Genomic DNA, 22,419 nt, shown 5'->3' with positions numbered 1-22,419 from the left:
GAATTTAAAGTAAACCACAGCTTAAAGGCAGTGAACTTGGAGTTTGATGCAACTGCAAACATTCTCTTCATCTTTACACATGAAGAGAGAGATGAAATACGACAAAATCTGGCACTTGGTAAGTCAGATACAATGAAATTTTCAGTCCATCTCCTACTAACTAATCATAGCATTCTATATTATTTTTCAAAAAGAACAAATGAACAACTAATGACCAGATAATCTGTTTTAGTGATGTTGGTTGAGGGACAAATATTGGCCAGGACACCGGGGAGAACTCAACTGCTCTTTTTGGACTAGTGTCACGGGATCATTTACGTCCACCTGAAAGGGCAAACGGAGCCTCGGTTTAACCTCTCACCTGAAAGACGGCACCTCTAACAGTACAGCACTCCCTTAGTATAGCACTGACGTCAGCCTAGTTGTGTGCTCAAGGCCTAGAATGGAGTTTGAACCCTGACTCGGAGGCCAGTGCGCTATCACTGAGCCAAGGCTGACATCATTATATGAAAGAAAAAAATGGAGATTTGCAAACTTAATAGGTACTTTCAGTACTCACAGGGTTAATTACCAAGGATTTAATGTTTACTGCATGCATTTATCGTTATAGCCCTCGGAGCCATATGACTCTGATAGAGCACTACAGGCTATCGACATTCAAACCAAGTAATCCTGGTCATGCTCACATGGATAATGGTCAGCTTTGATGGGGTAAATATTCAAACAGTACACTTTGATGAAAAAGGAAATGTAGAGTCGGTTTTAAAAAATAAAATAAATGGAATTGAGGAAGCTCCTTTCTATAAGAAAACCACCGCAAACATCAAGAGTGCTGAATGTTGATCAGTTTAACATCTGAGTGGGTATTAACTTTAAAGTAAAATGAGTTACACAGTGACAGGACAGTCTAAAATATTGAATAGTAAGTGATACTATGTTAATTTTGAAGAGTTATTTTAATATTAAGTGGGGCCATAGGATCAACTTTTAGCAGGGAAAGTGCACAGCAGATTACAATGTCACCAGTCATCAGCTAGGTGGTCGGGGGAGTGGGGAAGAGAAGAGGGCAAGGTGATCTGAAAACCATTAAGATTTTCAGCATAATTTTTAAAAATGTACAGCACAATTGGCTTCAAATCTATCATTTGTGCACGAGTCTCTATTACAATCTTGGAGACAGTTAGCATACCTGCTTTCCTAACGCATGGGGATTGATTTTAATGTAGCACAGTGATGTGGTACAAGAGAAAGTAAGTAATGTTGAGTGCACAGAATATTTTCAGTGCAAGATTATTAAAGTTTTGATTTTATATATTTGCTGGAAGGAAAAGTTTACTGCAGCACCTGGCCACCCATACAGTGTTGCGTCACTGTCTAAATTAAGATGTAACTTAACCATAGCACATGGGGAATCGCTTCTCTACACTGCAGTGCTCTACAAAGGACAGTGCAGTTTAATAATTTAAAAATGTGCTTCAACTTTATTTCATGGAGGAGGATTTCAAACCCAAAAGCATGCTGGGTTAATCATCATTTCCCAGAGATGAGTATAAATTTTAGACTACTGACAGCCTAGTCTTTCAGATATGCAGGATTAGCATCTGTGATAAACTAAATATGTTTCTAGAAAGGAGGCAGTTATAAATGTTTAACTTAATGACCAATTAACAGGCCAGCAGCAAGGCAGGTATAACCAATGAATAAATTCCAATCGGACCGTAGCTTGGATACCTATGTGACATGCACTGGCTTCTTTTAAAAAGAGATTTAGCAGCTATCAAACAGGAATTGCACTTTTTTTTGGGGTGGCGGGCCGGTGGGGGGGGGGGGGGGGGGGGGGAGAGTGGGAAAGAGCTGCAAGGGTTTTATTTAAAATAAATTCCAAACTTCTACAACCCTCATGTTCATGGAAATACAAATCCTTTCTGGACCATGCAGTACCCTTTTATTAACACTAGATGTACAGCAAAGTATTTACCACAAACCATCATCTAGTGGCATAAATTCAACACAGCAACTGGCTCACATTTTGGTATAGGGAGTCCCTGGGACTCAATTTCATCAATCCCTAGTACTATCTTGGTTCTAGTGATTGGATAATAGGTGCCCTCTCCTGGCACCCAGATCATTGTTTTGTACCAGTTCAGAATGGTTCAAGGTTGGCTCACCTCTATTGGCTAGATCCAAAAAGGGGACAGATGAACAGTTGATATGAAATGGGGTTTCCTTAAATTGAAAAGCTCATATTTGCCCAAACCATAGGTACAGCTATTCCATGTTTCTCTTTCTTAGCCATGAAAGTAGCTTCCCCCACCAATCAGGTGGTTTGGTTAATCCAGGTACTACTAGAAATTTGTCACACACAAAATGCACACATCCTTGTCCAAAAAGAACACTGATTAGTTTCTTAGAGATGCAGGAAATGACCAGAGTTGGACTTTAAAACACCATGCACAATAAAAAAAATTATAACGTTTATGACTAGAATAAATGCCATGAATGGGTCTTGTTGGTGATAGCGTTATGAATCCAAATTTCACAGACAAGATGAATACAAAAACCGAACAGGTGAAAAGGTTGTTCTGTAAAGTGTGGGGAAAGTCTCCCCTCCATGTAACATCCAAAGTTTAGATCCCATCCATGTATCTGGGCCCAAAAATAAATGGTTCTTTCCTCGAGAAACAAATACGCACTGTAAATAAATAGAAGACATCATTGATGTCATGCCAAAAATTAGTTTTCCAGTAACTTTTAAAGTAAAATATAAATAAAATATTCTGAGACTCCTAGCTCTCACTGAGATAAAGATTCTGACTGAATAGTTGCAGGGTGGTGCAATGTGTGAGCACTGAGTAAGCTGTTCACATCTCCAACATCAATACTTCCAAAATCCGTCACGGCAACAGACATTTTTGCTTGAGCAATGTGTGAAGTATGGTTTTCAAAATCCACATTGCTGGGATTGTCTGGTAGTCCGTCATTGAATGTTTTGGGCAGTGAGAAATCCATCTTCAATTTTTTTGCGGACATCTCCAACGCTGGTCTGTCCAGAATGACTTGATCCAGTTCCAGCTGGAAAAACCCAGATTCTGCTTGACTTAAGGTAACAGTATCACAGTCATGTGTGGGTGTAACTCTTCCTTGGCCACAGATGGGATCCAGCGAACAATTTGTTTCAGATCGGTTCACTGGAGGACTGCAGTACTCAAACATCTGGCTGTTTGCACTCATGGTGCAAACTGCAATTTCAACATCTTGCTGTTCTGTAACAAAATGGTAGTGGGGGGGGGGGGTTGGGAAGTATTAAAAACAAAATAATTCAATAATTTGACATGTCATATACATTTGATCATCTCCTATGTAGATGATTTTATTCTACATATAACCAAATGAAAAATAACTGCCCATGAGCTACTACTATTATAATTAGCCATGGAGTGGAAAAACCCATTTGGGGAAAAAAAACATCGAGAGAAGTGCAGCTCCTAAACTTAAAGCCTGCAGCAAATGACTAACCCGATTTTGAAGATACTGGCTAGGATTTTGCATATGAACGGCAAATCACAGACCGCGAGTGCAGGAGTGCAGAGGGGGGAAATCCCAACCATTACATTTAAACCAAAAGAGAATGAAAAACAAAGATAGCATGTGTAACAATCCATGCATGTTAAAAATGTAATTTTTTTCTGACGTTTTAGAGTGATAAAATGTTTTAAATACAAGTATTTATGTTACCTCTGGGCATAGAGAAATGATTACCTGAGTTCTGAAGAACTAGTGGATCCTGCTCAGAGTCTAATCTGCTGGTAGTGGAGGAGATGGGTGGAGAGCTTGGAGCTCGACTGCAACTCTCACCCTCGATACCATCCAACTCCTGGTCCATGTAATCTCTTTCAAAAAGGGAGACAAAAAATGTTAGTGCTACTTAAATATAACATGTTCTTCTAAGCAAGAATGGAACTGACATCAACACTTATGCCAGAAAAGGAGAAATTAAACATCATTTGTGAAAATTCAGCTCTTCAGTTTTCAACATGGCCTCAGATAAACACATGGCAAACAGGGTGACAGATTAGGTGTTCCTGTTTTACTCGAGTGTAAATAATCCCCTGGTTTGAGTTCATAAAGGCAAATCAGGCAGGCTCCATTACAGCCATGTGATCCTCCCTGCCCATATTTCCTCTACGTACACCACCCTAACAGTTACTTATGCCCAAGTGCAGAAGAGGAAAATCTGCCCTTATTTGTTTTAAAATTTTTAAACACAGATATAAACCACATAAACCCAGACCTTAAAAGTGACAATAACCTTCATATATTATAATGTTGCCTCATGAAACCACAGAATAGTGAGGCTACATTGTAGCAAGGAGATATACAATGGTCATGGATAATTTATGGACACAAGGGGTCTTCAGTTAGTTTGGGCAGCATGACAAGCTGTCACGTAACTCTGTGTCTAACTGTAATTCATTATTAGATTACCATCCTTTTGGCACAACATATACAAGGCATTCCTCCCCTCCAAAATTCAGTCCTGACAAAATATTGCACAGCAGATGATTTACCATCTGACAGCAGATCACAAAGGGTGAACATAATGCACAGATGCAGCAGGTGTCAATGAGTGAGTGGGGCAGGGTACCAGTTAAAAGAAATTACAGTAAAATAACCCACATTTTTTTAAAAAATGGATTAACAGCAGTTTATAGTTTCCAGAAAATAAAAGGATGAAGCACATTGCAGATATTCTATATCCTAGTGGATTTCCCGTAGCTTTGCCCATGGAAAGTCAGGACGAAGCCTATTTCCCTCTCAGTACATTAGTGAGTGTAGTTATAGGTATGGGGATCTGCAGTTTATGAAGTTCCATCTGGTGGTAGAATTGTACAACTGCAAGTATAACTGTGTCACAGAATGGTGATGTCCAAATAACAAGTGCATGACACACAACAAATCTAATAGATAAATTAGTGATAACGTTACAGAAAAATTGTAAACTTTCTCCATCGGGTGGGGCTGGTTGAAGCCCCCTCTCAACTCCTTTTAGCTTCAACTACAGGTCTAGCCCTGTCATTCCTATCAGCACAGATTGTAAATCATTTGCAAATTCTGCTATTTTAACCTGATTACATTTGATGTTATTGACACACTTCAGTGAGATGCCTCCATTATGCACCCAGCATATATCCCCAGTTCAAAACACACATCAGTACTTTCATCAAGAGAACAGATTGATCTACTGAAAGCAGACCAGAGTGTATGAGGATCACAGGTAATACAAGTTACAGATCTGTACTACAATATAGTACAGTTTCCATGAGACAAGCATTATTATACATTAGCATCCCCATACATTAGTATGTATTACTAATGCACTGTTTATTTTCTGCTTCTTAAATGTGCAGTAAATACATTTTCTAAATGTCCAATTCAGAGAAACATGAGGCTTTTAAAATCTGTACAAAATCTATACTTGTAGGTTAACAACACATGCCTATTTAAACCAGTTAACTATATAAGCTGTTTATTCTTGGTTCTCCAAAAAACGAAATTAACAATAGTAATTCAGGATAAATTATAAGAATGTAAGTTGATTCTAGCAGGCCTGTTGTATAATATCCATGTACATATGCTTAATTCTACCCTAATGATGTCTGGCTTGTTTCCCATTTCACACTATGGCTGACATCTCAAGCTACATTTTACACTATGCACTTTTACAGTCTACTCTGTACCTCCTTAATTTGTCCTACTGTCCTAGTTCATCCTACAACAGTCACTGAAATCAAAAAAAGGGGTCAGTGTCGGGTACTGTGGAATAACTGACATTTGACACATGTAGATTCATTACTTTGTGTCAAGCATCTTTTACAGATCTGCCAATAGCTCTTTAGGAGCTGTGCTAGCCTGACATTGTAGGTTAATTGCTTTACAAATGGTGTTTAGGGGACACCGAAACAATGCAAGTTCTGTGCCCGATTAGATACATTTATTATTTCTGTTGCTTGCCATCAGCACATAAGTGCAAATGTATATGCAAGATCACAAAGTGCAGTAACAATGAGAAATTATGCAGTGTGTTTTTAAAAAAAAAGTAATTTCATGGATTCCCTAGTGTGGTTTGGACAGCACTTTCTATGCAACAGAATGGAAATGAAAATCCCAAAGACTTCTATAGGAGACTCCATTGTACGTATCGTGATGCTGCACTGTTCTGTACTACATGAGAATGAGTTAAAAAGAAAAACAACTTTCCCATGAAAGAGATTCTGGACAAAAAGTCTAACAACAATTTGCACTTATGTAGTACCTTCAATGGAATAAAATGTCCCAAATGCTTCACAGAGGTGAATATAATTGGATGCTGAGCAATGGTGGGAGATCAAAGAGGGCAGCTTTTGAAAGGATAAATTACAAGAATGGAAGTTGATTCTAGCAGGTCTGTTGTACAACATCCATGTGCATATGTTTAATTCTACCCTAATGACATCTGGCTTGTTCCCCATTTCACACTATGGCTGACATCTCAAGTGAGGTAGCAAAGCAGAGTGATTTAGAGAAAGCATTCCGTGAGCAAGCTGTGCTGAGGTGGGTGGAGGGCCAGAGCAGGAGAAGGGAATTTGAGAGGATGTTGAAAAGAGAGTTGAAACATATAATGCGCAAAAAAGACTACACAAGACATATTTGAAACTAGAAATAGCACAACCAACCAACCAGGGTACCTGAATTATTGCACGTGGAAGGGACAGTTATTAAAACTTCCAACAAAGAATAAGGGATAAGTATTCACACAACTATAATGCCTACAATCAAGGTATGAAAAAAGTTATAGGTTTCAGTTTGAGAATGTGCTCCAATGAAACAGAAATTATAATGCTCAAAGAGAAAATGATGAAAGTCACAGGTGCCAAAGTACAAGTTGCTGGCAGGAAATGACAATATCAGAAGCCATCAAGGCCAACTGAATAAAACTAACCAGGATATAATGAAAGGAATTGAACATAAAAAGCACAGCAACAAAATCAAGATACTAACATTGAGTATGGGGCAAGATCAGAACATGCAGCCGTATCCTTCTCAACCTCTCAGCTTTTTAAAAAATCTGCATTTACATAACGTCTTTCATGTCCTTAGGATAACCCAAATAGATTTACAGGCGATGAATTACTTTTGAAGTGTAGTCACTATTGTTTTATATGGCAGCAAGTTTTGCACACAGTAAGGTCTCAAAAACAGCAATGAGATGAATAACTAATCAATCTTTTATTTGGTGGGGGGGTTGGTTGAGAGTTGAATGTTGGACAGGACACGGTTCGTCAAAAAAGCGTTATGGAATATTTTACATCCACCTAAAGAGGTAGGCAGGACCCCAGTTTAAAGTTGCATTTAAAGATGGCATCTCCAACTCAATCATTAATGTGTGACTCGGCACAGACATATAGGTGAGAGGTGTACAATGAATACAGGAGTTCACAAGTTCTATATAAAAGAGCCTGAAGCAGACAAGACAGAAGAATCATTTGTTAATGTGAAAGTTTTAGAAGCTGAAAGCTTCAATTGATTCTAGGGCAGATATGAACCCCGGTGAGAAAAATAGCAATGTAAAAAGTTAGGAGCAGTTATATTGGCAGGGTGGTGGTACTGGGTTTGGTACCCCAGGGATCACTGGGCCACTGTTTCAAATTTACATCGATGAATTGGACTCAGAAACCTAATGCAAATTGGTAACATTTACAATCGCATCTATAGCACAAAAACAGACCAGATTTATCAAATTTGCAGATGATACTAAGCCAAAAAGGGCAGTAAAATTGGAGGAGGCATCTCAGAAATTATAGAATTAGCCGGACAGGGCAGATGAGATTTAATACAGACAAGTGAAAAGTATTGCACATTGGAAGTAAAAATGAACACATATATGGTGCAGATATAGCTAGGAACCCGAGAGGGTTAGAAGACTCAACGCTCAACATATCAAACCAATGTAGACTAGCAATCTATAAAGTCAATAGAATGCTGAATATACAGCCTAAACAGTAGAATACAAGTCAAAGGAAGTTATGATCAAGCTGTACAGTGCTCTGGTCAGACAGGACAGTTCTGGTCACCTAGAAACAAGCGAGACATTCATGTACCGGAGGCTGTGCAAAGAGATGATCCCTAGTGTTGGAGTTATAAGAAAAGATTAGACAGATCTCTCCTTTTCAGCCCGGAAAGGAGGCATCTGAAAATGAATCTTATAGAACTATATAACAGTATGAAAAAGCCCACACTGTATGAAAAAGGTAAACCCGGAATATTACTTGAAATTAAACTGCAGCAGAACAAGGAGCTACAGGTTTATATTAGTAAAAGTCAATTTTAGGACTGATATCAGGAAGTTTATCACTTGGAATGGACATCTGGATAGAGTATTGGAGGTGAAAACCCTGGAATCATTTAAGATGTTGCAATGGGGGAACGTTAGATCCTTTCCAAATGGACGAACTAAGATGGGCCAAATTGCCTTCCTTATTCGTAAATAATTTGTAAAGCGTTAAGCTTCAAAAAAAAAAAAATTCTTAGTAACTAAATGAAAGCACTGGTAAATAATACCACTAATTGTGCTGTATCCTGGAAAGGGGAATACATTTCAAGAAGTTCAGTAATGGACTCAAATCAGCTGAAACAGTGAAAGATTAGTAATAGTGTATTATATAGAAACAGTCTATAATGCAAATTTGGGCACCAGAAATAGCCCTGAATTAATTTTCTATGGTCAGACAAGAGAGCAGAGGTCATGCAAGCAGGAGGATGCAAGAGTGAGATCAGAAGAATGAGAATTGAACTTCCTGGCCTGCATTCGCTTTACTCTATTAATAACTACAGTTAACAGCCACACTGGTTTTACCACAAAATTAAAAAACACCCCACGAATTAAATATCCACAATAATACTTACAGGACACCTGGGTGAAGGCTGTACTTTTTCTTTCCAAATTTGGTTTGCTGAGCAAAATAGTCATAACGTTCGGATTTCTTCCACATATAATAATACGCAACACACTCGCCAACAGAACGCGTTCTTACCTAGACATATAACATGGGTTTAAGAATGCTCCAATGCTGTGGATCATTACAGTAGTAGCAAATCTACAATTTTAATGTCAACAATATTCTTATTGCACAACAACACAATCCAATCAATTTGAAATTACCAACGGGATTTATTCTAAAACTACATATTTCTGTACAAATTTCATGGCCAGTAAAATTTAGATATCAGATTACTTTTATTACGGAAAGTTCATTTTTCTTTTTAAACTAACCCCTATTTGCAGGATAAGTTATCCACTTTCTTCATTCAGTCCACCTGGACACATGCCTCTGCCACAGAGATTGTGTCACCTGCATCCTGCCAAGCCACTTTCTGTGAGCTGCTTGGCTGGATCTACCCTATTCAATTCTGAAACATTATGTGCTCCTATTAGTGTTATTTCATGGGCGTTAAATTTGGGTTTTTACATATGCGAAATAAGCCAAGTGGGTAATAGGATTATCACTCACTTGCATACCTCAACATGCTTATGCCTTTTGTGTAACCTGGTTATTTAGAGACCAAAGTACCAAATTCTACAGCTACTTCTGAGAATTCTAGTGCAAATTGATGCTCCGGATTCTTTACCTATTCAGAAGCAGTGGCTAAGCATGTTTGAAACTGGCCAACAAAATTGTAAAGCTGAAAAAGGCCAAGATGGCAATTATATTTCACATAAATAGTATTCAATTTTTTCTGTCTTTGTACACAGTTGCCTGAACATGAACGGAGGTCATTTCCGACAATACCCATTCCACGTATACAAACGGAATAACTTTCACTATTAGCCAGACTGTTAACAGCATATCAACTGTGGGTAAATCACTTTTTCCTGTGGATCTGCAAAGCTCATTTGGCAAACAGACAGCGTTCAAAAGGGAAACTTGAGATCATGGGTAAGCTTTTGTAGAGCTGAGTGACTAGAGAGGAAGCAACGTAGCAAGACCATAATACATCTATATACTATAATAAAACTCTTGCGTCCATAGGCACTTCTATCAAATTTTTCCATTATAAATGTGGACATAAGAATTTAGAATGGAAATATACAGAATGTATGACTTTAAAATGAGGACTAAATTACGTCTGCACACCCTGGTCTAAATTATCCCCCAATGTTTAACCCAGCTTCACCAGAAGACGACGCTTGGTCTTGATTCCCTGTGCAACACCATTGGAGATCGATAAGTAAAAAAATACATTTTCTATTTACATAATTAATTTGTAAAACAAGACATTTCATTTTACCTTATTTGCTTGTATGAGATGGAAGTTTTTGCCATGAACTCGAAGTCCATGTTCAAAATTTCTGCATTCCTCCTCACTCCAGGCACATAGTTCATCTACAAGTGAAAAAATGTGGCCCATCACTACTGCAGTATACAGTCACGTGATTTTTCAGGACATGTATAAAACAATTTAAGTTCCAAAGGAAAGATTATATTGCAATTAATAGACGAGTAACAATTTACAGCACTAACTAGTTACTTTCTAATAGCTTACTATTAGACTACAGTAAGTTATAACTGAAAGAAATTTCAGAAAGCCTTTCCATTATAATTAATTGTAAACAATTTTACAACACCAAGTTATAGTCCAGCAATTTTATTTTAAATTCACAAGCTTTCGGAGGCTTCCTCCTTCCTCAGGTGAACGTTGTTGGAAATGAAATCCTCGAAATGAAATCGCATTTATAAATCACAGAACAATGCTTGGTGATTACAGACAGTTTTTTCAACTGCCCGTTGCCAAGGCAATCAGTGTGCAGACAGACAGGTGTTGCCTGCAAGGTCTCCGAATATACAAATCACCAAAAAAACACAAAAAAGAGATAGAGAGGTAGAAACATAGAAAAGACAGCAACTGACCCGTTATATTAAAAACAGATAACATTTGTTCGCTGGTGGGGTAACGTGTAGCGTGACATGAACCCAAGATCCCGGTTGAGGCCGTCCTCATGGGTGCGGAACTTGGCTATCAATTTCTGCTCGACGATTTTGCGTTGTCTTGTGTCTCGAAGGCCGCCTTGGAGTACGCTTACCCGAAGGTCGGTGGATGAATGTCCTTGACTGCTGAAGTGTTCCCCGACTGGGAGGGAACCCTCCTGTTTGGTGATTGTTGCGCGGTGTCCGTTCATCCGTTATCGCAGCGTCTGCATGGTCTCGCCAATGTACCATGCTCTGGGGCATCCTTTCCTGCAACGTATGAGGTAGACAACGTTGGCCGAGTCACAGGAGTATGAACCATGCACCTGGTGGGTGGTGTCCTCTCGTGTGATGGTGGTATCTGTGTCGATGATCTGGCATGTCTTGCAGAGGTTACTGTGGCAGGGTTGTGTGGTGTCGTGGACGCTGTTCTCTTGAAAGCTAGGTAATTTGCTGTGAACGATGGTCTGTTTGAGGTTGGGTGGCTGTTTGAAGGCGAGTAGTGGAGGTGTGGGGATGGCCATAGCGAGGTGTTCGTCGTCATTGATGACATGTTGAAGGCTGCGGAGAATATGGCGTAGTTTCTCCGCTCCGGGGAAGTACTGGACGACAAAGGGTACTCTGTTGGTTGCGTCCCGTGTTAGTCTCCTGAGGAGGTCTATGCGATTTTTTGCTGTGGCCCGTCGGAACTGTCGATCGATGAGTCGAGCGTCATATCCCGTTCTTACTAGGGCGTCTTTCAGCGTCTGTAGGTGTCCATCGCGTTCCTCCTCGTCTGAGCAGACCCTGTGTATTCGCAGGGCCTGTCCATAGGGGATGGCCTCTTTGACGTGGTTAGGGTGGAAGCTGGAAAAGTGGAGCATCGTGAGGTTGTCCGTTGGCTTGCCGTAGTGAGGTGCTGAGGTGCCCGTCTTTGATGGAGATTCGTGTGTCCAAGAAAGAAACTGATTCTGAGGAGTAGTCCATGGTGAGCTTGATGGTGGGATGGAACTTGTTGATGTTATCGTGTAGTCTCTTTAGTGATTCCTCGCCGTAGGTCCATAGAAAGAAAATGTCGTCGATGTATCTGGTGTATAGTGTTGGTTGGAGGTCCTGTGCAGTGAAGAAGTCCTGCTTGAACTTGTGCATGAAAATGTTGGCGTATTGGGGTGCGAATTTGGTCCCTAAATAAAATTGCTGGACTATAACTTGGTGTTGTAAAATTGTTTACAATTGTCAACCACAGTCCATCACCGGCATCTCCACATCATTATAATTAAAGTAAGCAAGAAACTGCAGCAAGAGGAGTATGATTAAGTCAGTCAATTCCTCATAACTCAAATACATTTAGCACTAACGAGCAACATGCCACTTGGGAAGTACTGTTGACAGAATAGAGGTCTCATCCCAACTTGAACAGCTGTGCAGTCTTATTGATTAGATATAGAAAGGCATCAAAAATGGTTGCTTACCTTGTACCACTTTGACATTAAATCTCAGTCTTCTGAGGGCTTCCTCTGCATTGAAGTTGCATTTTACGAGTTCGTACAAGGCCTATGGAGTTAAACATAGAGATTGAAAAATGATATAGGAAAGAAACTCTCGTCTGAAAATAGGTGATGGCTATATAGACAAAAATGAGGACTAATTCATCACTGAAATGACTAATGTCCTAAAGCATAAAGCAATTAAAAAATATTTAAAAACCCAGAAAGTGCTGAAAACACTCAGTAGGACAGGTAGCATCTGTGGAGAGAACAGACAAGTTGGTAATTCAAGTGTGCACTTTAACCAAAAATATTTTTTTCTCCTTTTAGGTAGAAATGTGTTCAGGGTCCACATCTGACACATCAGCTTATCTGTTTTATCCACAGATGTTGCCTGACCTGCTGAGTATTTCAAGCAATTACTGTTTTTATTTCAGATTTCCAGAATCTTCAGTTTCTTGTTAAAAGTATCCAATGTACATTTAGTCAGCGATTCCACTCAAGATAAATTTGGATGAGGAAGGCCACTTGGTTTTTCTTAACATCCATCCAGAAAGACCACACAGTCCCCCCATCGTAGCATCCAACTGTTTAAATGATTCCAGGCTTTTCATCTCTACTACTCTACCCAGACGTCCACTCCATGTGTTGATCATTGTGAGTGAAGAACTTCCTGATATCAGTCATAAATTTGCCATACGCTAGTTTGAACAAGTACCCTCTTGTCCTACTGTCATAGTTTAGTTTGAAGCAATTGTCCAGAGTTATTTTAATCCAGGCTCAGTGGTCAAATCTGCAATGATGGATTGAATGGAAATGTCCTTTTAACAGTGCCAACTCTATCTGAGGTACCTCCATAGCATTTACTTGTGTGTAGATTTTGGGAATGTGTATGTTGCTGATACTCTTTTTCTCTCCCTCCTCAATACATCAAGTGGAACGTAAGAGTAAGTGCTATGATAAGTAAGAAAACCCTTTTGCAATATATTACCTCTGAATTGGTCCTGGGATAACATTTACTCCAGGATTAATTTGGTAGCGTATAATCTGGAATCATAGGCTGGATTTAAGCTGCTGTCAGGTCTGCATGAAACTTAGATTGATAGTGTAAAGAAATATATGGAGAACAGTTCAACTTGCCATAGAAATTAATCTGTATAGACTGGTTAGTCACCTGTTCACTATCTTTAACAAGCATTCCTTCAGGTAAACTCTCATTCATTTTCTCCTCTCTCGCTCTCTTTACTGCTTTGTATAGAAACTCTTCAACTTGTCTTTCTGGAAGAACGTAGGGATCCCAAAGCAACTGGTCCTCATTGTCATAAACTATAAGTATGGAAAAAGGGCAGATGCAATGTGAGTCATAATACAAAATACACAGATCATTAAGCACTGAATCAATGTTATTAACAGCCTAATTGAAGAATAGCAAATTCTTCACCTAATAAAATGGAGAAGCAGAGTTTGATATTTCAAATACAGCACTTAACTGAGAGAGCCTGCATTTATGTAGTACCATTCACATCCTCAATATGTTCCAAAGCGTTTTACAGCCAATGAATTACTTTTGAAACATAGTCATTGTTGTTTTGAAGGCAAAGATGACAGCCAATTTGCACAGCAGGGCCCCATTAAACACCAATGAGCTAAATGACCAGTTCATCTTTTTTTGGTGATCTTGGTTTAGTGATAAATGTTGGCCAGGAGAAGAACTCCCTCCCTCTTGTTCAAATAGTGCCATTAGATCTTTTATGTACACCCAAGACAGAACCTCCATTTAATGTCTTGTCCAAAAAAACTGTGCCAGTAACAGGCACCAAATAGGTGGCCCGATGCTAAAGTATAATAGTGTTGCATCAGTATAATCGTTAGAAGCCAGCCCAATGTTTCAGAAACCAATCCATTGTACAATGTTACGTTTCTGCCTCCAACCCACCCCAGACAAGTGAAGAGACTCAACTCTGTGTTGCTGGTACACTGCTGGCACTCCAGTTTCCTTCAAAACTTAGGGCGCTAATGTGTCTGCAGATAAGTATGACTCATGCAGGAAACAGTGGAGACACGCAAGTGAGTCAGCATCTGAAGTGCCTTACTTGGGCCAGTGTGCTTACTGCAAGTGTTATCAGTGAGCAGTTTGTTTAAATTAAATTTTCCAGCAAAGGAGTAAAAGTTTGTTAACATTACAACAATTGAAAACAGTCTTCCACAGAAGCTGTAGAGCCAGGTCAATATACTATGCTATACTATATCCACAGGCTCAAGAGGATCATGAGCAGATGAGCAGAACAAACAAACACATTTTGATGATTCTCAACAGGGAACTTTCATATTCCACAAGTGAGGAAGAGCCAATCTACTGCTAAGCAGCACTATTCAATTACTTGGCATTTTGCAAAAGTCAGATAGTCACCTTTAAACAATATTTAGAAGCGAGTGGCCACCATCTTGAAAATCAACCATGAAGAAATTAGTAGGATTTACAGGACTTTCTTGGTGCATTCAAAACATAGGGGTTTTGCTTAAATTTGTGTAGCCATTCGAAAACATTCAAAAGAATGGAAAGTGTTTAGAAAAATCTGCTAATTATCTCCCCAGAGCTGAGGCAAAGAGTGAGCAACAGGTTAAATAACATGACTGACTTGCTTTAACTAAAATTAGTATGTCCGCAAGTTATTCAGTACAAACAAGTAACAATATACTTGATGTTGGTTATTTTAGCCTACGGTATATATAAAAAAAAATCACCTTTATTTAGTTCCCATTCGTATTTAGAATCCTATCTAAAAAGAAATCCACGAGTCAGCAAGCTAGTCAAGACTTTTACTGTTGTCACTTGGAGAGTAAATGCATGTTTCAGAGCTCTCCCAATTGTTCAGTGGGCAAATTCAATGCCTATTTGGTACTGAGTAAATTGAATCAGGAAAATCCCTGTTACAAATCAAGTTTGGGGCAGATATCATTTTGGGTTCAGTGGCCTGCTTCAACAGAAGTTGACTCCACTGCCCTGTATCTACCATGTTTCACTACCCATAATTTAGAGGCCATATCTGATCAAAATAGAAAACTGTTGGTCTGACTACTAATGTTGTTGCTTCCTGCTTGGGATGTATTGTTACAGCAACCAGGCTTATATTTTTAGAAATTGTTTTCCCTTTCCCAGTTGTTTTCTCTTCTCTCCTGTAGGATGACTATTTAGGAGAGGGGGGGGGGGAAACCTCTGGCATTTCATTTATTTTGAGAAACCTAGATAAGGGCCAACAACACCCACTGTGCAGGACACCAGCAAGGCTGAAAAAAAGGAGAAAAATGTAATGTAGAGTCAGTGTAGATGTATACTGTACACTACAAAGCAGCATGCTAACTGCAGAAACAATGTCACCGCTCTCTGGAGACTCTTCTGGTCAAAGTAAATGTTCACTGCCACATTAAAACTGCAAAGCCTACTCATTGGATGTTAAAATTTTCTTTTTCTGCTGTGAAATTTACATTTTGTACAGAAACTGACTAATTGCTACCACCCAGTGGATGAAAGTAAGAAGTCAACATACAGCCTATTAACTGTACTGCAAAAATTGATACACAATCTCAACTGATGTCAGATTAAATCTCAGCCATGTGCATAACCTCATGCAGTGGAAGAATAAGGAATTTTGGTGATTGTAACTTTCTGCATCTAGGGCTAGTGTTAGAACCAAAGAAATTTACAGCTTAAACTGCAAACCAGTTTACAGAAGGGAGGTCATTTCGGCCCACTTGTGTCTGTGCAAAAAGAGACATCAAGAATTATTCTACTGAGTCAAGTATTTAGTTTCAGAAAGACTGCACCAAATTATTACAACAGAATTAAAAATGAATATGAACAAGCATCATACTTCTAAATACAATTGTATGAATTGGAATAAAAAGGAAAGTTAAAAAGTCTAAAATGCTATCATGAGCCACAGAATGCTAATAATGTTTTGAATAATGGGTCATTTATGTAACAGTCATTTTTGAAGTGTTGAAGTTATGTAGAGGCACACAAAATAAAATGAGAATGATACTTTAGTATCAGTGTGTGCTGGCAGTGTACAACCACAGCAAGATCTGAAAGCTTACCATCACCACTAACAGGCACTTAGCAATATTGTAACTATTGAGCTTGGCCAAATGAAATGTAATGGCTGTAAAATGTTTATTCAACATGCCCTTTTGGCTTCTTAGATCTTATTACTAACTCAACAAAACAGGATTTTTGTTATGTAAAAAGGCACAGACTTAAAGAAATTGTACTCCATTTTAACATAAAGGCCTAGGTTAAATCTCTAGCTCATTCAACTATATGAATGGCTGCCTGAACAAACTTGTAAAGCAATATTTCCATGCAGACATTCATACATCTTTTGACGGTTAATCAAAATTCTTTACACACATGCAGTATAGCACTAAACCCAGATATTTTCAGCAGAAAAATAATAAACGAACCATCAAACCAATTGGCGTGGCAATTCTAAGCATTCAATTTGGTCATTCAACAACAGAAACATTCATTCATAAAACATTTTTCACATTGGAAAGACGTTTCAGAATGCTTTATTGTGCGAAGAGACAAATGGACACCGAACGAGAGAGAAGAACCAGTAGATGGAACTAAGCGATGCCACTGAAAGATTGGCTGAAGACGAATATTTTGAGAACGTTTTTGAAAGCAGGAAGGCAGGAGGTAATGCAGAAGGATTTAAGGAGGAAATTACAGAAGGCAGAGGCATGGTGGCCTAAAGAGTGGCTACCAATGGTGAATGTAGAGGACAGAGAACAAAGTAGATCAGTGTCAGAGGAGTGAATAGTGCAAGCAACAACATAGGTCTGAAGGAGATCGTTGAGGTAGGGTGGGCGAGGCTGTGGAGATATTTGAAGAATGGAAATTTAGAAATCAATAGAGGGCTCAGGGAGCAAGCGGAGCGTGGCAAGAAACAGAGTGATGAAAGTAAGCGGCTCACTGCAGGCAAGAACGAGGGTTTGTAACAATGTGAAGGATTGGAAGGTGGAAACGTTGGGGCCAGCTAGGTGAGTATCAGTAATCACACCTCAAGATGGTTCGAGCCTCAACGGCACTGTGGGAAGAGGCAGTGGCGGAAATGGGTGATATTTCGAAGGTGGGAGAAGATGGTGTTGTTAACAGAACTGATGTGGGCAAGGAAGCTAAGTTCTCAATGCAGGCAATATGCCAAGTTTCTGCATCACTGAACATAGCTTGAGCTGGCAATTAAGGAAGTTGGTGGAGTTGAGGAGCGGTATGTACGAGTTGACAGGAGTCTTCTGTTTTCTCAACATTGAGTTGAAAGAAATTTTGATTCATGCAAGACATCATATCAGAAAGGCAACTGGAGAGTACTGAAATCTGTTGGCCCTACTGTGATAGCAAAGCATTAAATTGTATTTTTAATATACTGCACATCACATATTATGTACTGACATTAAAACATAATCTTTACAAACTGAGATTATTCAGTATGACCCTAATATACTGCCCTGCGAGATATGGAAAACACACAAGTCAGAAACTTATACAAAGACCTAGATTTTTGTTAAAACTTTGATAATTCTGATAGAATATTCAACTAAACTACTGCGGATCAATGTGGATGTATATATTTCAAACAATGCATTACATAAAGGGAGGATTAGACATTTAAGTCTAGAGGACTATGAAAGGGATGTGAGAAAATGCCAGTAAGGGTGAACTTGTATACTCTCTCTTGTCCTTACCTTTTTCATTTTGCCTATATCTGCTGATAAGTGGTGGAATAGGGGCTTGATACTGAGGTCCAACCATAATCTCCTGAAAGAAACCAAAGTACAAATTTTGGCAAGTTATCCTTCAAGGTGTAAACTACATTCTCAAGTCTCAACCTAAAGATCTAAATTGCAACAATTTTTGACCAAAGCCAATTACACCATTAAGAATCTTCATCAAGAGCAAGTTTATACTTTGACGCAGCAGTATACATAGGGGCAAGTTGCAATCACTCGAGCTTTTTTTCTTCAATGCTGGCTCCTAGTCCCATTGGAGAAACCACCCTCTTCTATATTGTAGGATAGTTTCCACAGCAGTATGTTCAGCTGTACGATATCCACACATCTAAAGCACAACTTACTCCAATGATCTCGATCTCATAATAAATAACAATTCTTCCCAATGGGATCATATTTTAAGAATACAATCAGCCAAATTAAAGTTGTATACCTTGATCAATTTAAAAAATACTCTTGGCAGACATTACAGCTACACATCATTTCAACAAGGTTACCATTTTTATTTCCCTGTGGACCAAAGGCATAAGTGTTTCTGCATTTTCATTACTAAATTCTATTTGAACAAATGCCATTTGAAAAAAGAGTTAATTATATGAACAGGGTTATTATGCTAAGTGACACTATTTCCATAAGTGACTTCATTTCATCGTAACAATTGTGTCGTGTTTCTAGGCATTTTGCCCATTTTTCCACAGAGTTTTTTTTTCAAATCCTTACTTTTAATAATTTTTTTTTTAAGCAAAGTATATTCTCACAAGTCTAAAGAAGGGCACCTAGTTGAAAGGTGGTTAATATGCTACACAGGATCTGTTTTTCCCAGAGATTAAACAGCAAGAAATTGGTTAGCCTTCTAAATAATAAATAACACCTCACATCCATAGTGTTGGACAGTTCTTTGATCCCTATCTGTCTGTGAAGAGAGGAGAGATTAAGAGAAAAAAAAAGTAGGCTGCAGATATGCTGCAGTGCAAGTCAACTCCCATGAAAGTAAGACACTCGCACAGCTTATGGTAGTGACTGACACTACTGAACCCGAGAAGATATTGATGACAGATCCCAACCTGTAACATGGGATTTGTGGTTGTGAAAGTATAAACAAAAACCACACAGGTCCTTGTCCTACAAGGATACAAAGATAAGTACATAAGAAATAGGAGCAGGAGTAGACCATACAGCCCCTTGAAACTACCCCGCCATTCAATAAGATCATGGCTGATCTTAGACTTCAATTCCACTTTCCCGTCCGATCCCCATATCCCTTGATTCCTTTAGAGTCCAAATATCTATCGATCTCAACCTTGAATATACTCACCGACAGAGCATCCACAGCCCTCAGGGGTAGAGAATTCCAAAGATTCACAACCCTCTGAGTGAAGAAATTTCTCCTCATCTCAGTCCTAAATAGTCAACCCCTTGTCCTGAGACTATGTCCCCTAATTCTGGACTCTCCCGCCAGGGGATACAGCCTCACCCTGTAAAGCCCTCTCAGAATCTTATATATTTCGATGAAATCACCTCTCATTCTTCTAAACTCCAGAGAGTATAGGTCCATTCTACTCAATCTCTCCTCACAGGAGAACCCTGATAATCAGATTTAACTTAAAGATTTACATTGTTACTGAAGAAATAAACTTTTTCTATCAACTTATACCATAAATACCTGCTGCATAGGCAAAATGAACCATGCACTGTTAGGTTTAGAGAACATGTGCATAGTCTAGGAATTCTTTGCTCATGAGTAGTCTGGTACCAGGAATTTGGTTTTTGATGTTTATTGTGTCCTGCTGCAGCCTAAAAGAGACCCGTTGCTGTAATAAAGCACATTTACTGGAGCAATATATCACAATGAAGTAAAAATATTACCCACCTTAGATGCTGAGGAAAGTTTCAAACATTTTTGAAAATCCAAGCAAACTATATTATCATACCAGTGTTCCTTAAAAGCTCATTTATAGAGCGCCTGTAGAATGTTCTCAAGTATCTGCTTCCCATTTTGGGCATTAGGCTAATAAGTTTGTAATAACTACTTTTTAAAATATATTTATTATCCTCATTAATGGAGCTCTGAAAAATATCAGCCCAGGCATCACTAAATCTTTAATTCCTTGAGGACTCTAGCCATTCTCGGTTACGTTTTCTAAAAACCCCAAACCTCCTAATTTTATAGAAATATTTCCTGGTATATTTGAAGCATTTTTACTTCTATAATGTTCCTTCTAACCTCCTGTGATGCAAGTCTTGCCATACCTATTTTTAATTTTTTTAAAAAAGAAAAAAAATTCTTTCCTCATCCTGAATAATAGCCTTAAATATTTTTCTTCTCTTCTATTTTGAAGTCCGGTTTCCCAATAAATAAAGATTGTATCTTATAACCCCAAAACTTGAATTTTGAAATTTCTGTACCACTAAATTGCTTTTTTGCCACTAGCTTTGTCAGAAATATAAAATCTAATGTATTAATGGTCATCAACCTCCTGGGTAATAACCAGTTCTGGTAAATGGCTAAACACTAATCCACCACAGCTTCTGCTCTAGTAGCTTGCCTTATTTGTGTGAGGAAACCATCCTTGACTACCTCAGGGAATTTGTTCTGTATTCTAATTCCACTCTTCAATTTGCCCCTTCAATTTGTTCACTCAACCGGTGGGTTTTTGAAATGTTGAGGGTAGTACATTGTTATGTTCCACACACCTCCTTTCTGATTTATAGAGCTCCCTAACATCGGTTACCAATGAATAACTTGCCACTCTTACCATTACTTAGTTCTAACAACATTATTTTAACCTTTTTCTCTTTTGCTGCATACACCCTTCCTATAGCTGCTATGTCATAACTCAGCAATAAAACAAGTCCTAACTTCTCTGCAGGTCTGTTCCATAGAATTACAACATGGAAACAGGCCGTTTGGCCTAACTAGTCCGCGTTGGTGTTTATCCTCCACACGAGCAGTAAGTCGTCTTAATCTCATATCCCTTTTTCCTCCTTTCCTTCAACCACCTATCCAACATATTCTTAAATGTTGACACGGTCTCTGCTTCAATCACTAATTCCTAGTGCATTCCAGTCTCAACTCTTTTAAAAAAAAAAAAAATTCTCATCCTTTCTGTCCTAAATCCCTTACATTTAATGTTGTATCTATGTCCTTTTGTCCTAGACCCCTCAACCTCTGGAAATAGTTTGTTTCAATCTACTCTGTCACATCTCCATAATTGTAAACACTTCTATCAAATAAGCCAGTAATCTCTTCTGTTCTAACGAAAAAAGGCCCAATTTTTGAAGTCTTTCTTTGTATTTGTATTTTCTCATACCAGGCACCATCTTAGTGAACTTGCGCTATACTTTCTCTATTGGCTCAATATCCATCCCCCCCACCGCCGCCTCCCAAATGGACTTGCTGGCTCCTTTTGGGGTACAATTCAACAGGCAGAGGGCATCCTCCAATGCCTCACCAAATAACCATTTTTCATGTCCATGACTAAATAGTCAATTTCGGCAGGCTATCCATCCATGGGAAAAGGAGACATCACAGCCAAGACCAATCCGGTCATCATTCAATAGACTCAAGTGCCCTTTCCAGCAGAGGTCACTGGACAGCAACCAAGAGGGAAGTTGGCTGATTTTCCTCTACTTAGCCCAGGGTCACTTAGGCCAATTGCGATGCCCCTACTGACATCCCAGTTGGGATTAGTTAACTCAGCACATACTAGGAATTGAACCAGAGATTTTCCGATCTGTATAACTCAGCTACACACTGTCTTAACCAAGTGCAACATCAGGAGGGGTACAGACTAATTGTTAATGACAGGCTGGAAATTAACGTGGGGCCAGATTTTGCTACAGCAGGGCATCGAACGGTATCTGCCGTTAGTTAGACTTGCCCCTGCATCCTTCAGCTCAAAATATTTTTTGCCCACTAAGTTGCTGAAAGTGCGAGCTGATAACGGCGCTGCGAGGGAAACAGGGCATCAGGGACCTGAGTGAACAGGGCAACCAACTGTATATCTCCTTAACTAATGAGATTGAAGGACTGAGAAATAAACAGCGGAAGTACGGAGAAGGAAGTGTAAATTAGAGTGGGTGAGTTCAATGTCAAATCAGGTACAGAAGGAGAGAGGTAAAGAAAGATTGGATTGAGAAAATAAACAGGAAAAGTT

General features: G+C 39.0%; 1 protein-coding gene across 2 annotated transcripts in view; it reads right to left on the bottom strand.

Moving 5' to 3' along the window:
* Nucleotides 1–2,482: 2,482 nt before the first annotated feature.
* LOC137299549 (mesoderm induction early response protein 2-like) overlaps nt 2,483–22,419 on the bottom strand; it is a 59,101-nt gene continuing 39,164 nt past the window's right edge. For both annotated transcript variants that reach the window (XM_067968366.1, XM_067968367.1), the window contains 7 exons: nt 18,218–18,290; nt 13,644–13,795; nt 12,455–12,536; nt 10,327–10,421; nt 8,944–9,071; nt 3,760–3,890; nt 2,483–3,263 (listed from right to left, as the gene is read on the bottom strand). In XM_067968366.1, the coding sequence (XP_067824467.1) occupies nt 2,794–3,263; nt 3,760–3,890; nt 8,944–9,071; nt 10,327–10,421; nt 12,455–12,536; nt 13,644–13,795; nt 18,218–18,290 (1,131 nt within the window). In that variant the 3' untranslated portion in view covers nt 2,483–2,793. The remainder of the gene's footprint in view (nt 3,264–3,759; nt 3,891–8,943; nt 9,072–10,326; nt 10,422–12,454; nt 12,537–13,643; nt 13,796–18,217; nt 18,291–22,419) is intronic.

The sequence above is a fragment of the Heptranchias perlo genome, chromosome 29 (assembly GCF_035084215.1).
Source record: "Heptranchias perlo isolate sHepPer1 chromosome 29, sHepPer1.hap1, whole genome shotgun sequence".
Taxonomy (NCBI): Eukaryota; Metazoa; Chordata; class Chondrichthyes; order Hexanchiformes; family Hexanchidae; genus Heptranchias; species Heptranchias perlo.
The sequence above is the reverse complement of the archived record's forward strand: the minus strand, read 5'-3'. Positions and strand labels throughout refer to the sequence as shown.